This window comes from Malaclemys terrapin, chromosome 2, assembly GCF_027887155.1.
Source record: "Malaclemys terrapin pileata isolate rMalTer1 chromosome 2, rMalTer1.hap1, whole genome shotgun sequence".
In the NCBI taxonomy this organism is placed as follows: domain Eukaryota; kingdom Metazoa; phylum Chordata; order Testudines; family Emydidae; genus Malaclemys; species Malaclemys terrapin.
The window spans coordinates 232988436-233004054 of NC_071506.1; the positions used below are offsets into that span (position 1 = coordinate 232988436).

Sequence of the window (15619 nt, forward strand, 5' to 3'; positions counted from 1 at the left end):
GTGATGCGGCCCCCGACTCTGTGCCCTGGTTGGAGCACCGGACCGGGGCCATGCAGCTGCTTCCGGGAGCTGTGTGGTGCGGTCCTTGGCCCTGTGCCCCAGCTAGAATGCCGGAGTGGGGCAAGCCTCAGACCCCATTCCCCAGCGGGAGTTTTTGGGCCAGTTTAAAATGGCTCGCAGGCCATAGTTTGCCCACCTCAGATCTAAAAAGTCTCTCGCTTCTCCACATTAACTGAAAGACAAGAGTAGCTCCCTCACATCTAACTCAACTTTTCTAAACTGTTTACCATGCCCAAAATTCAGATTACAACCTTATGTACTAGCTGTATTATGATCTTTTTGTCATTTCCAACCTTTAGCCTACTAAATCCACCAAATCAAAGCTAATCCTATCTGCTCTGCACTGTTGTATAATAATCACATTGGATGATTCTTGTACCCCAGCTTTTGTTATGTGTTGTAACCATTTCAACTAGGGTATGTGTATCTAAATACTGATTAATTTTGAGCAATAATGATCATATGACTGTGAATTTGCCTAAAACTCATACTTAGCTCTCAGAATATTTTTTTCTTAAGACAGAAGTAAAGAAATAGAAAAGGTTTAGCTAGCTTTTGTTTTAAATTGATTACTTTAAATTATATTGTCCTATTTAGTTTTGTCCTAAACTGTTCTTTAATTAAGTGTTGCTATCAAGTTGAATTATAGTTGTTATAATTTAGTTACTTCATTTAAAAGTATACTTCGTTATCTGATACTATATATTTAAATTTAGCCATTTAATTATATTAAAAATTCTCAGCTACTAGTTAACCTTAATTAGGGTAAACAAACTGTTGATGCTGTTAATATCTTAAATAACCAAGTGAATACCATGGTGGTTGATGCTCCTAGTTTTTTGAATTTTATATTCAATTTAAACTATTAGTCTGCTCAATATAGTTAACCAACCTTGTTTTAATTTATTTTATATTTTAGAATTTCATGTTTACTTAAGAGGGTGCTTTAAAAGTTGCTATATTGTATCAGTCAGTATTTTTCTTTTTATTTGAAGTAGGTCATTTGTATAATTCTTGATTGAATTGTTTGGTTTCTTTTATCATTTTTGATTACTTGAATAAACATTTGATTTCAAAGTCAAGCTAATTTATTTATTTTGTGGCATTCCATAATGTATAGGAAAAAGAATCCTTGGTAACTTTTATGTGATGCAGTGTCATTAGTAACCATAATAATTAATTCTATCTCTTGATTTATTTTCCTGAACTAGTTGTAGGAGAAGCAATTAATTCTAATTATTTGTTTTCTGCCAATTATCAATTTTAATAATTGTTTGTTTTCTTTTTGTGATTTTATTTTTAACATTACCTGGCACCCATCCCCTTTCTGCCCCACAAAAGTACAAGGCCAAATCCTGCTTGCTCTACTTATTTGGATATCATCAATAATAATATTTTAATAATTGTATTACCATAGCACCTGGGAGCCCTCGTCATAAACTAGGATCTTATTGTGGTACTGTGAAAGTCCCATAGACATCAGTAAGACTTCTCATGTGAGTAAAACGAGCAGGATTTGGCTCATAACGAGGTCACTGTTGTGTCTGACGGGAAGGAAATGTTGAAGCTTGGGTAAATTGTTTCTTGGGATCTTTAAACTGTATTTCCATTATTTCTTTTAACAAGCTCAATAGGGAAGCGATACATCCATAAAGAGAAAAAACAAAGTCCAAAGAAGCACAAGAGAACATATTTTCAGGGATATAAAACAGTGTGCAACCAAGGTCTCAAAACACACGGAAAACAATAAATAATAAAGTGATTACTGCATACTAATTGTAATGATAAAAACAGAAAAACAAAAACAGAAAAACAAAACTGGCCATAAAAAGCCACAAGCTAACTAAAAACCTAAACACACTCATTTTATTTCAACAGATAAAGTCTGATGTGCAAATGTTTAAACTCCAAAGGGGCTTCCCATGGCCATAATAGTATGTACTGGAACCACACAGTGGTTCGATTGGCATTCACTTTGGATGATTATTGTGTTTTTCCCCTCTCCTGAGTAATGCCATTGTACCACAATCTCTTCACCTCTACATACTAGAATTTTCATGCATAAACGTATGTATTTAAGGAAAATGGTGGTCTTGTGTTTAAGGTCATGTATTAGGACTGAGGAAACCTGGATTCAGTTTGCTGCTGTGCTACAGACTGACAGTGTGGCCTTGGGCAAGTCATTTAGGCTTCATTCCTGAAGACTTGTTTATGTGCTTAACAAAGTAGTCCCATTAAAGTCACTCAGGCCCCTTAGTTTGTACAATTAAATGTGCAGAATAAGATCCTTAATCTCTGAGTCTCAGTTCCCCATCTGTAAATTATGAATAAGATGACTTCTTTGTCTGACAAATGAGATTGTAAGGTTTTTGGGGTAGGGATTGTCTCTCAATATGTATAGGCAGCAGGTAGCTAGGGCTAGAGGGAACTCAGTCCCCCCAAATCAGAGCCACCCTGCTGCCCATGCACACAGCCCAGCTCATCAGGCGAAGCTCTGCGTTTGGCAGCACCAGGACCAGCTTGGCATTGAGCCGCCTGGGTGCCCATCAGCATGACAAGCAGGGAGAGTCCCAGAGACCAGCAGTAATTGGTGAGACAAGTCTATGGGGCCATGGCATAGTGCTGCAGGCAGAATTCATCCCCAGTCTGGCCAGCGAGCCTGCCCCATCCTTGGTGTGGTGGTGGCAAGTCTGTCCCACATCTCTGGTCTCTGCAAGAAGAGCTGGGGTTGAAGGCAGGGAGTCAGAGGGAGGAGAGGAGAGGTGAAGAGGCTGCACAGGAGGAAGCCAGACACAACTACAGCCAGCTGGGGCCACCAGCATCTCCACACCATTCCCTGCATTCCCAGCCCCCTTCTGCCATAGACCCCCACATAAACGCCTCCCACAGTCACCCCATTCTCCTCGCCATGACCCCCAAACCTGTCTGTCCCATAGCCCCCAAATAACACCCAGAGCCTGCTTAAATCCATCTAACCCCCTGCTAACCTATCAAAGGGAAAATGGGACACCGTGTAGGTCTGGCCCAAGCCGCTCGCCCATGTCGTGTCCCTCTCGCCACCCACTCGCACATGGAGCTGGCCTGTATCCTGCTCCCCGCTCTCCCCATGCAGGGCTCTCATCTGAGCCCAGCTTGCCCCCTGCATGGGCCTGGAATTGCTCAGAGCCCTGCCTGCCCCCCCCCCATGGCTGTTGCTGCTCCCTGGAGGCCTGATTTCCCCGTTTTCCCCCGCAGAGCTGGCATAATCATTTGTCCCTCCTGCACATTCCTCTGTGCCCTGCTAAGTAAGGGTGTGTGCCCCGCTTTTTGGCCAAAAGTGGGCATTTGTCCCATTTGTTCTTGCCAACTGATCATCACTTTTGCGCCCCCCCCCCAAAAAAAAAGATCAGGACAGAGCTTAAAAAAAGGGACTGTCCCAGTCAAAATGGGATGTATGTTCATCTACCTATCCCCAAAGAAACACACACAAGTTGAAATTGCCTACTTTTGATCAATACTTAGTCCTGCTTGCAGAAGCAGTGTTTCCACATCAATTACTTGTTAGAAAGGTTTCCTCACAAAGAAGGATAATAATTATTCATTGGATGATTAATCGCTTTGTTTCCTTTTTGAATTATGTCTGATCTACATCATATTTTGCAATTTGTTTAGTTTTCCCAGGAAGCATTTACTCATTAGCTATTTTAATTATCAGTATGGTTGAGAAGGTGTTTCGTTGGATCTTCCTGTTTTCACTGGCTTATAACTTTCCAAACCAATATTTCTTATTTTATTTGATGTGGTCTTCATGTAGTAATGATGATTGGAAATGATCTTACAAGTCCTTTTATGGAAACCTATTAAAGCGAGCTGGGCTGAACATGCTCCCAGTATTGGTTTATGTTACCGAAACTGTGAAAGGAGAACTTCATTTCTTTTCTGATAGACCTAGTGAATGAAGGGCAGGCAGTAGATATAATATATTTGGATTTTTTAAAAAAACTGATATATTGTCTCATGACATTTTAAAAAATTCATTCAAGTTGGATTGGATATTAATACTGTCCTATGGATTGAAAACTGCTTGAAAGACTATAAACAAAGGGAAATGATAAAGGACCATGCCTCAGTTGTTGGGAGATACATCACATTGTGCCTATGATGAATATACTGCCTGTCCAGAATTTAAAAGACTCCTGGGGAGCTGGGGCAACCCAGGCAGAACTTAGACCAGGGATTGGCAACCTTTGGCACGCGGCTCGCCAGGGTAAGCACCCTGGCGGGCCGGGCCGGTTTGTTTACCTGCCGCATCCGCAGGTTCGGCCGATCACGGCTCCCCCTGGCCACAGTTCGCTACTCCAGGCTAATGGGGGAGGCGGGAAGCGGTGGCCAGCACATCCCTTGGCCTGCTCCACTTCCTGCAGCTCCCATTGGCCTGGGAAGGTGAACCATGGCCAGTGGGAGCCATGATCGGCTGAACCTGCGGATGCGGCAGGTAAACAAACCGGCCCGGCCCGCCAGGGGCTTTCCCTGGCGAGCCACGTGCCAAAGGTTGTTGACCCCTGACTTAGACCCTCATCCCTCCTTTTCAATGACAGGTATGCAGAGTATGGGAGAAGTATGTCATTAGACCACAGGGTCCAGCTGGCATGCATAAAGGGAAGGGGTAGAGATGGTATTGCTGAAACTTTCCGCATCTTTGTTCTACTTGAGATTTTTTTTTTTTTAAGCACTACTGCTGGGAGCAGAATTAAAAATTTTCTGAAGCTATAAGAAACGTATCCAACTTGTTGGTAACACTGTATTAATTACAGTTACATGTGTATATAATGTTTGTTTAAAGATGAATAAAAATACAGATGGGAAAACAAAAGAAGGAAGAGGTACGGCCATTTCTGATAGAAAGCCTTGCCTCAACCTTATAACACTTCAGAAAGGGGAGGCTTTTATTTGGGGGTAGCCTCTGCCCCACAAAGGGCGAATTTTTATATTTGTCTATTCTTCCTACTTGTCTTCCCACCAACATCAGCTTTGTGTTCCTCGGATTTAGTTTCAGCCATCCACCTTTCATACACTTCTGATCTCAGTCCAGGCTCTCAGATAGTTGGATGACTTCGCTATCAGCATGGGAAATGATTAGGATATAGTACAGGTGTGTTCATATGGTTATTCAGCAGGATGGTTAGTAGAATAGATCCTTGAGAGACTCCAAGTGTGAGGGGTCCAGTAAAAGAGGAGAAGTTGTCCAACAGCAAGCTCTGAATGCGGCCCAAAAGGAAGGATCTCATCCAACTGAGTGCTTTCTCCATGCAATTCCTCAGATGACTAAATGTTTGTAGGATCAGGGCATTAGAGCCTGAAGTGCTTCTGTGCATGGAATATGAGTTTATGCAGCACTTAGCACAGCGGGGCCCTAATACTGTATTGATTCAGGCCTCCTCTGGGCACTGCAATCACATTAATGTTTAATAATACAAATAGGGCTAATTTTGCCCTGTATCTGCGTTCTTAACATAGTGTATAATTCACATTATACAGTGCTGTTTTCCTTATTACAAAGATTTTTTTTTTTTTGGTCTAGAAAATGAAGTGAACTTGTTTGGTGCATTTCAGATTGTAGGGCATCCACATACCTTAGATCAGTGGTCCCCAAACTTTTTCGTCTGGCGAGTGCCAGATGACGAGCCACGGAGGACCGTGGCGGCGGACGAGCATCCGCCGAAATAATGCCGACAAGCAGCAGTGTCAATAGGCGTCGCCGCCAAAATGCCGCCGACAAGCAGCGTCGTCCAGAGGCTTCGCTGCCGAAAATCGGCGGCATTTCAGCAGCGACGCTTCTGGATGCTGCTGCTTGTCAGCGGCATTTCAGCAGATGCTCGTCTGCCAGCCAGTATGCGGGCGCACTTAGACGCCCCAGAGGGTGCCATGGCGCCCGCGGGCACCGTGTTGGGGACCCCTGCCTTAGATCATGGAACAAGACAGCAATTAGCAACAGTCTCTCTCATTATAGTGTCTTATTTGGCTATCCCTCAATACAAAGATTATATCTGCCAAGGGGGTTCATTGGTAGGCTCTTAGGGGGCTGAGGAGTCTTCTCTGATGGATCACAATATTGTCATGCTGGAGAGGCTTGTGTGGGCTAAAGACCATCAGAGCTATATTGTCCGGAACTTTCATTATAATGTAACTGAAAGCATTAATTCTTACAGTGCTTGAACTGCTCTGAAATTGTTTCCCCTCAGTTTGTAATGTGTTACAACCAAGGCTTTTTTTTTATTACATACATTCCTCCTTGGTGCCATATTTCCCTTTTCAGGTCTATTTATTGATTTAAAGATGCATTTTCTTTTTTTAAGTCAATTTGCAGATGGTAAATTTCTTTTAACTCTCAAAAGCTACCACAGTATTGTATTTTGCTGATGTAACTTAAAAAACCCCACAGAGCTAGGCCTGCTATTTGTAACTTAAGGTGCCTACTGAAAGCTATTTTAAGACATGACCGAGTTGTTAGTTTCTGTTAGCTGAACTAACATGAGATGGTCATGTGTAAGTGAACGGCATGTTTTGAAAGAATCCGAGTCCAGGGATTTGCACAGTGAATAGTTATTGAAATTTTTGTATTAATAGTGAGCAATCAGAATGTCAGTTGAAAATTATTTACCAGTTGCAAGTCAATACCCGCAGAGCATTCCTGCACGTGGAGTGCTTAAAATCATTCTATTTCAGTTTAACATTTATAACGGCGGGGAAAAATAAAATAGACAAGTTAAAGAGCCATACCTCTTCTGCAGTAGTGTTGCTTTGCATCACTCTGCTGGGGTAAAATAACTCTAACACTTGCATAGCTGGCCCTGATAAGAGAATACGCCTCTACTCCGATATAACGCGACCCGATATAACACGAATTTGGATATAACGCAGTAAAGAAGTGCTCCAGGGGGGCGGGGCTGCGCACTCCGGCAGATCAAAGCAAGTTCGATATAACGCGGTTTCACTTATAACACAGTAAGTTTTTTTTGGCTCCCGAGGACAGCGTTATATCGAGGTAGAGGTGTACTTGAGTTGTGTAGAGTTGGTGCAATGGCATCTATGCCCTTCCCTGTGGCTGGTATAGAAGGCATGGTTGTGGAGAATGGGCATTGCTCTGGTCTTCCCTGCATTCTGGTGTGTCCTGGCTGCTTTCATGACCCTTGTGTCCATTGGGACCTATGCCTGAAAACATCTAACCTACACGGGGGAGGACTAGCCTGATCCGCAGCTGGCACAGGATCAAGGGAGTGCAAAAGTGACTTAAAGACATGATGCGAACAGCCTTTTCTGAAATGTGTCATTCAACCACAGTCCAAGATTAAGTCACAGAGTATACAATTTTTCAAATGGTTTTTGTCTTTGTTTTTATTAAATTGGAGGGTACAATATGTTCTCTTCTTACTGCGCTGGTAATTCCCATACTCCTAGAGGAGATTACGCATGCACTTTGAAAAGAGATTATATTCTCAACAGCACAAACCCAATCTGAAACAAATAATGCTTTTCTTGACTACAGTTCATACCGTATAAATCAATTTCCTGTTATTTTTTTCTATTTTGTTCTAGACTCCACCAAGAAAATTAAGGATGTTCTGGAAGAATTCCATGGTAATGGTGTGCTAGCAAAATATAATCCTGAAGGGGTAATTCTTCTTTTTTATTCAGTGGTTTAAAAATGTGATTAATGTAAAAAAATGTTTTAAAAAATGGCATGGCAGAATAAGCATTTATAAATAGATAATTATATACAAATTTGCTGCTTGGAATGATGCTCTATTCTTTTGAAAGTAAAACATATACTGAAGAACTAAAAAAAGGATTTATTTAACTAAAAGGATTTATTAATATGATTATTTCATAGAATCATAGAAATGTAGGGCTGGAAGGGACCTCAAGAAGTGATCTAGTTCATCATTCAAAAGCCAGAGAACACTCATGTTTATTCTGATGAGTAATTTATTTGTGTAAACAAAGTTATAGTTGCTCTTTTATTACAAAAAAAAATCACTTACAAAAATCTTTGAGGTGAAGTTAAGATGCTGCCACAGAACAATGCCTTGTGCTCCATATATCCTTCTGGGATGTGGGACTTCATAACGCCAAATTCAAAACAAACTTAGGAAAATCAGGCAATGCTTATTTGTGGTGCTGCTTCACATGCCACCTTAATCCTAGCTACATAAGGACGCAAATACCTTGTTGTATCATTATTTTGGGAGTGAGGAATATTTGCCTGAATTGCAAATTGCCTGAGAGTAATATTAGGAAATTCTCCAATGCATTGTTAGGTTCTGTAATTGTGGTAGTAAGGAGAGGTAGCTCAGTGTGTCCAGCGTGATGGTTGTCAACCAGCAGCAATCATTTCCTGTATCAGTGCTGCTACAAAAGCTACATACAGGGCCTTGAATATGAATTCTGATTTGGAGTTATAGCAGACACAGATATAATGCCCATTATTGTTAAGGAGGAGTAGGGGCACTAGATGATCACATTGGTCCATTCAGGCCTTAAAATGTAGGCCTTAAAAAGTAGGACCTTGACTGGTTTTCATAAACTTTTTTTTAAATATTAACTTTTTTTAGTGATATGTAGGGAATCCTTAGCTGAACAGGGAGCTGCAAAATTTATGCTGCTTTTGGTGTTGTCCTCAATCTTTGTAGGAAGTTCTCATGTATGGATATGGGTTCTTAATCAGTATTTTATATATATATATAAGAAAAAGCATTTCTGTTTATCTTTGAGTATTTTTCTATTTAAACCTATGGAATAAAGCCAGATAATGCTCTTTAGAACATGCATATAGTGTATATCAAAATAGCTAAATAGCCCAATATTTATTTTCCTTGTTGGCATATTTTTCTGAGACTTATATGGAATTCATAATATGAGAGCACTTGTGCTAAGTAAACTTTATGTTGTGAATAAGTTCCCATATATTACTTTGTATTGTATATATTAAACATTGGCAAGTAAACCAGCTAAAGCCCCTTGAACTTTGAGATCTTGTGTGATACTTTAAATTGTGGCGGTAAAATACAATAATAAGTAATTTTACCTGACCTCTGGATCTGTACACATTTTTATATGTACCTCTGGATCTGTAAAGCAGTGGTTCTCAAATTATTTATCATTATGGGCCACATGCACACAATATATATACTACCCAATCAGCTGTGTGCTGATTGGGCCACAAACGGCCCGTGGGTTGAGAACCACTGCCGTAGAGCAATGAATTGTCCTTGACTGATTATCTTGAATCTGCCTTATTTTTATGCCTGGAGCTATGCTATGAAACTTTGTAGTGTGCTATATTTATGGAGATAAAAGTGCCTAAACAATCTCATGTTCCAGACTTCCCTTTGCCCTGTGGGTTCAATGCTGTATTCCACTCTAGTGCTGTTGTACTGCAATTCTTCATTATATGCCACTTTAATAATCAGATTGCTCCAGTACAATTATTATCTTTTTGACATTCAAAAATGAGTTTTGAAATCATGGGGTCTTGTTTCTTCATTGTCTTTCACCTTGTAGAGTCACATAAACCTGTGCAGAGTGGTCAGATTGGGAAGTTAGTGCAGCATTGGAGATGATGAACTTGGCCATCAGAGGCTTATCCAATGTAGGGAGGGACCCTCCAGTGCCATGGACCTGATTGTAGCAGCTCCTATGCCATTCCCTCTTCCTGCTTTTGGTGTAGGGAATGTGATTGAGGCTTCTGTAAAGACCACTGATTCGCAGATGTCATTTCAGTCTCACTGTAGTCATTGTCAGCCGGCATAGTTTGGAGCAGCCTTTTAGACTCGTTAGGGGATGAGCCCCTAAAACTCATCTCAGTTATTCAGGATTTACCTCAGCTAGTGCATGGCACCCACTGGCCCTTTAGAAGAGCTCTATTGAAGAAATAGTCAAGGTTAAGTTAAGAAAGTAGATGGAGCCAAAGACAATGAAATGTTTAGGTATAGCAAGACCAGGGCTCTTGTTGTAACAAGACTGTTTCAAGGTAGGCTGTTTCAGCAACTGTGTGGCTCAGGGGGACATGCTGTGGCCATTGAACCTAAGCTGCCTTATGAACTGTGAGTTTGAGGTCCTGCCTTTGTCAGAAATGTGAGAGCAATAGGGGGTGTGTTGCTACTATCCACCTATGTCAAGGGGATTTTATACTTTTGGGGACATTTACTCTTAGTAAAGCTACTTTACAAAGGTATCTATTTCCCGCGGGGCCCATCTCTACGCCCCCCATGTAAGCTGGGGTCTGGAGGAGCCTCTGTGTGGGAAGCTGAGAACAGGCATTCTTGGAACTTGCACCCAGTGCTAAGACTAAGGTGAGGGGCTGCGAATGGGCACGCTTGGTGCACAGCACAGGCTCACAAGTGCAGTCACTGGGGAGAGGAATAAGAACACCCACTGAGATTAATAGAGCAGTTCACGTGTCTCAGAGCCATTGTTTAAAGCTGTATTGATCACCCTGGGGTGTTCTCATTTAGCTGAGATCATGTCATTAACATGAAATGGGCCACTTCATCTCTCTGAGGTTATGTTTACTCTGCAATAAAAGACCCGTGGCTGGCCCAGGTCAGCTAACTCAGCTCAGGCTGCATATAAAATTGTAATGTACTGTGACCCTCCCCCCTCGCGGGTTCCTAGAGCCCAGGCTCCAGCTCAAGCCCGAACGTCTACTCTGCAATTTTATAGCCACACGAGCCTGAGTCAGCTAACCTGGGCCAGCTGCAGTTCTTTTATTTATATGTATATACACCGTAAGCCTTCTATGCTGCAGATGAATGTGTAGAGTCTCTTCCCATAAGCTTGTCCCCAATTTTTGGGGTAGTGACTCTGCAACTCCATTCTCCTGACCCTTTCTGCCTCCAGCTGGTACATGCACTCCTCACAGGTTCACCACTTTCCCACCTCTCTATGGCCACTCCTGGTAGCATGAAGTGGCAAGGTGGAGTTGGTGTGTGTGTATGTGTGTATGTATTGGGTACTCAAAGCAGCGTGTGTGTGTGTGTGTGTGTGTAGGGTTTTGGCATAGTAGGTGTGCATGAGGGTGGCTTGGAATAAGGGGCATGTTGGAGGGACTGGGGCAGTAGTAGTGATCTCAGCAGTTAGTGGGAATATATGAGTCAGAGCAGGTGAGGGGTGATGTGGAAATTGTGCAGAAGAGGGTGAGGTGGAAAGAAGGGGTCAGAGTGGTGCATGGAGGATGCTGTGGGGTCTTCAGCTTTGTCTCCCTCATCCCCCAGACCCATCAATCAAACAATGATAGGTACTAATAGCATCTGAGTGTCTCATAATCTTTAGTATTTACCCTCACAAGACCCACATGAGGTAGGAAGGTGCTGTCATCCCCATTTTTACAGATAGGAAACTGAGATACAGAATGTCTAATTGACTTGACTGAGGTCACACAGGGAGTCTGTCACAGAGCAAAGAATTAAACCTGGGTCTCCTAAGTCCCACGTCCTTATCCTGGACCATCCTTCCTCTCACATCATCCACAATGTCTGTTCCCCCTTCAAAAAATATCCCCACTGACTCCATACTTGTTCCCACATCCTCTGCTCAGCCTACGGGTCTCATGTTGATGCCTGCCTCTTCTTGTGGAGGACAGTTCAGAAGAGAGAACCAGGCTGTACTAGACAGGCAGAGAGATCTGAGATATAATGATGCGGAGGCAGCCGGTGCATTCTCTGGCCAGGGTAATTGTTGCTAAGGAGTCAGTGGCAGGGGAGAAAGAGAGCTGATCTGTGGTACATGGGGGTGTTGATAAATTACTTACTTAAAAGCCACGGAAATTAAATTCCCCAAATCTTTGTTAATACAGAGTTAAGGTTGCCCAATGCTGTCCTGTGTTCTTCCAGAATGTTGAATTCAGTTCAACTTAAATCTCTGAAAAGCAGGAAATAAAAAAAGGAAAGGTAATCACTGGCGCTGGAACTGGGGCAGTCAGGGGGCTCCCTCCACTTTTAAAAATGGGAGGGCCATTCCCCCTGCTTTCTAACAAAAGAAACATATGCACTTTCTGTAGGATATTTAAGTATAACTCCTCCGGCACTTTGGCCTTGGCCCTTCCCAGTTATATTAAAGTTCCAGTGCCTGAAGGGCCATTGCTTCCGCCCCCCCCACCCCCTTTAAAACCTGGCTGGGAGGGAGCGCATCATGATATGATCCAGTTGGCCAGCATCCGGGTCCCGATTAGGGTTGCCAGGCGTCTTGTTTTTGACTGCAACGCCCAGTTGAAAAGGGACCCTGGCAGCTCCGGTCAGCACTGCTGACCAGGCTGTTAAAATTCTGGTCAGCAGCATAGCGGGGCTAAGGCAGGCTCCTGGCTTGCCCTGGCTCTGCGCGGCTCACAGAAGTGGGAGCCTGTCTGGCTCCTATGTGCAGAGGCCAGGGGACTCTGCGTGCTGCCCCCCACCCCGAGCACCGACTCTGCAGCTTCCATTGGCTGGGAACCATGGCAAATGGGAGCTGTGGGGGCGGTGGCTGTGGGCAGAGCCCCCTGGCTGCGTCTCCACCTAGGAGCCAGACATGCTGGCCGCTTCCAGGAGCTACACGGAGTCAGAGCAGGCAAGGAGTCTGCCTTAGCCCTGCTGCACCACCAACTGGGAGCCGCCTGAGGAGTGCCGCCCAGCTGGAGCCCACACGCCAAACCCCCTCCCGCACCCCAACGCCCTGCCCCAGATCAGAAACCCCTCCCACACCCTAACTCCCTCCCAGAGCCTACGCCCTGACCCCCAGCCCTGATCCCCCTCCTGCACCCCAAACCCCCCATCCATGGCCCCAGCCAGAGCCCACACCCCAACCCCCTACCCCAACCCTGAGCCCCCTCCCACATGCCAAACTCCTCGGCCTCAGTCCAGAACCTCCTCCTGCACCTCAAACCCCTCATCCCTTGCCCCACCCCAGAGTCCACACCCCCAGCTAGAGCCCTCACCCCTTCCCGCATCCCAACCCCCTACCCCAGTCCTGAGCACCCTCCTGAACTCCAAACCCCTCCGTCCCAGCCTGAAGCTCCCTCCTGCATCCCAAACCCCTCATCCCTGGCCCCACCTCAGAGCCCACACCCCTAGCCGGAGCTCTCACCCCCTCCCACACTGCTGTCCCAGCCCGGAATCCCCTTCTACATCCTGAACCTCTCATTTTTGGCCCCACCCCCTTCTGCACACCAACCATCTGCCACAGCCTGGTGAAAGTGAGTGAGGGTGGGAGAGAGCAAGTGATGGAGGGAAGAGGGATGGAGTGAGCTGGGGTGGGGCCTCAGAGAAGGGGCTGGGCGGGGCAAGGGTGTTTGGCTTTGTGAAATTAGAAAGTTGGCAACCCTAGTACCGGTCTGCACTGAGCCACATGCTGGCAGTCGGGACCTCATCTGTTGGCTAATAAAACAGCTCCTCTTGGTGTCGGGGACCTGCTGGGTCTGGGAAGCAGGAAGGGCCTATTCCCCAAGGGTTTCAGGCTGGTCATCAGGGAGAGTAAGGTAAGGAGTGTGTGTGTGTGGGAGGGGCGGGGGGAAGCAGGGACTCTGGGAAGATGAGGCTGGTGGGAGGGAGCAGGGGCTCCAGTAGGATGAAGCTGATGGGAAGGGCAGGTGCTCTGGTAGGGGATGCTGGTGGGAGGGGGGAGGGGCTCCAGGAGGGTGAAGCTGGCGGGAGGGGCTGGGGCTCTGGGAGGGTGGGATGGGGGGGCTGGGGCTCTGGGAGGGTCAGGCCATTGGGAGGTAGGGGCTTGGCCCCCCATTCTTTCAGGCCTTTCAGCACCCATGAAGGTAATGTAAACAAACTTCTGAAAACTAGGAAATACAAAGCTAAGGTACATAACAAATGTGTCCTTACCTCCCTTTGAGCACTGGCCCAGCATGGCCATAAAACACATACAAAACCTCTGCCCCTGTAGTTAGTGCAGCACACTCAGGGAATAGGGCACATGATCACGGTAAGACAGATCTAACAACTTCTCTTTGGTGAATCAAACTTATGTTTAGGTGAGGTGCATTGAACAGGAGCTATCTACACCTGCTGTGTACTCAAATACTGAGCCTACATCAGAGGAACACCCCCAATATTAGAAAAATCCCTTTGTACAACCCTTTTGTCCTTATCCCCAGGATTCTGTCTAGCACTGTATTTTTACTGACCCATCATTAAACCCACAGACTACTCTCCTATCCTGCCTCACTGCTGGCAATCCTCAGGGCAAGAAACCCCTTACTTAATGCTACTGACACAACCAACAGAACTCAGCGCGGCAATAAGGCATACTGGATCTCTGATTGGTACAAAAGCATGTCTTTCCTTTATCATAAACACATAGGAAAGGGTGCTCCAGATCTCCTTCTATCACAATTACAGCTCTTCGAAGCTTCTCCAGCTAATCCCTCCACTATTCATTACAGCAACACTTAACACAGTACTACAGTGTATGCAGATATTTTTCGTTGGAAATTACCAGCTGCAGGGGGCAAAGTTAAGGTTTCAATGGCATGTACCTTAATTCTATATTTTCTGGTTTTTAAAGATTTGAGCTTAGCTGAACTCAACATTCTGGAAGAGCATGAGTCACCAGTAATCTTAACTTGGTGTTAACTAGGTTTTGGGGCATTTGATATAATTCATACCCAGAACACATCTTCTATAAATAAATCTAGAGTGGTATTTTTTACTCTGAAGTAGTTTTGAGCATTTGTGAATAAATGGAAAAAGTGACTACAATCCCTCCATCCAAAGCACTGTTTTGATTTACTTATTGTACAAATGATTGGAAACACAGCATTTCATCACGTTTTTTTAAAAGGTGCTGACCAGAGTCTATTCTTCTTTGTGCTTGCAGTTAAACTCCTCAGAACTGGTTCAGCAACACCTGGTGCTGACATTCATTGTTGACAACAGATAACTTACACAGAGTACACTGGGCTGATGATGAAAGTTTCAAGACATTGTTTTCATTGTTATTTTTCCTTGGATATCTATCATTGCATGGTTAAAAATCAAATGCTTGCACTGTCTAACTAATCAAGACTAGTATCAGAGAGGTAGTCGTGTTAGTCTGAATCTGTAAAAAGCAACAGAGGGTCCTGTGGCACCTTTAAGACTAACAGAAGTATTGGAGCATAAGCTTTTGTGGGTGAATCCCCACTTCATCAGATGCAAGTCTAATCAAGACTAGACACATTTCTAACAACTATGCTAACATAAAATAATGGAATGTGTTTGTTCTCTTTCAAACCTGTTTATCTACAAAATGAAAGTTTCAACTAAAATAGTCCTATTATAAAAACAGAGTCTGAGTGTTACTTTATATACTGCATTAATATAAAGTATGTGTTCTCTCTTTCTTTGCATGCACTACAGAAACAAGACATTCTTAATCAAGTAAGTAATCTTTCTTCATTAGATTTTTTTGTTATTACTAATATGAACAGTGATTGTTTATTTGCAGGGTTCCACTGAAACATTCATATATTGATAAATATTTCATGTGGCCACTCTCTCAGGTAATGCATTACAATTTGAAGCTGAGAACAAGGTGTATTCATACTAAGACAGCATGTTGT

The 15619-nt window shown here is 43.9% G+C and overlaps 1 protein-coding gene across 1 annotated transcript in view; it reads left to right on the forward strand.

The window, feature by feature from the left end:
- Positions 1 to 15619, forward strand: part of DGKB (diacylglycerol kinase beta) — a 465349-nt gene that overhangs the window by 41649 nt on the left and 408081 nt on the right. The window contains exons 2-3 of the mRNA XM_054021197.1: positions 7636 to 7712; positions 15417 to 15437. Of these exons, the coding sequence (XP_053877172.1) occupies positions 7636 to 7712; positions 15417 to 15437 (98 nt within the window). The remainder of the gene's footprint in view (positions 1 to 7635; positions 7713 to 15416; positions 15438 to 15619) is intronic.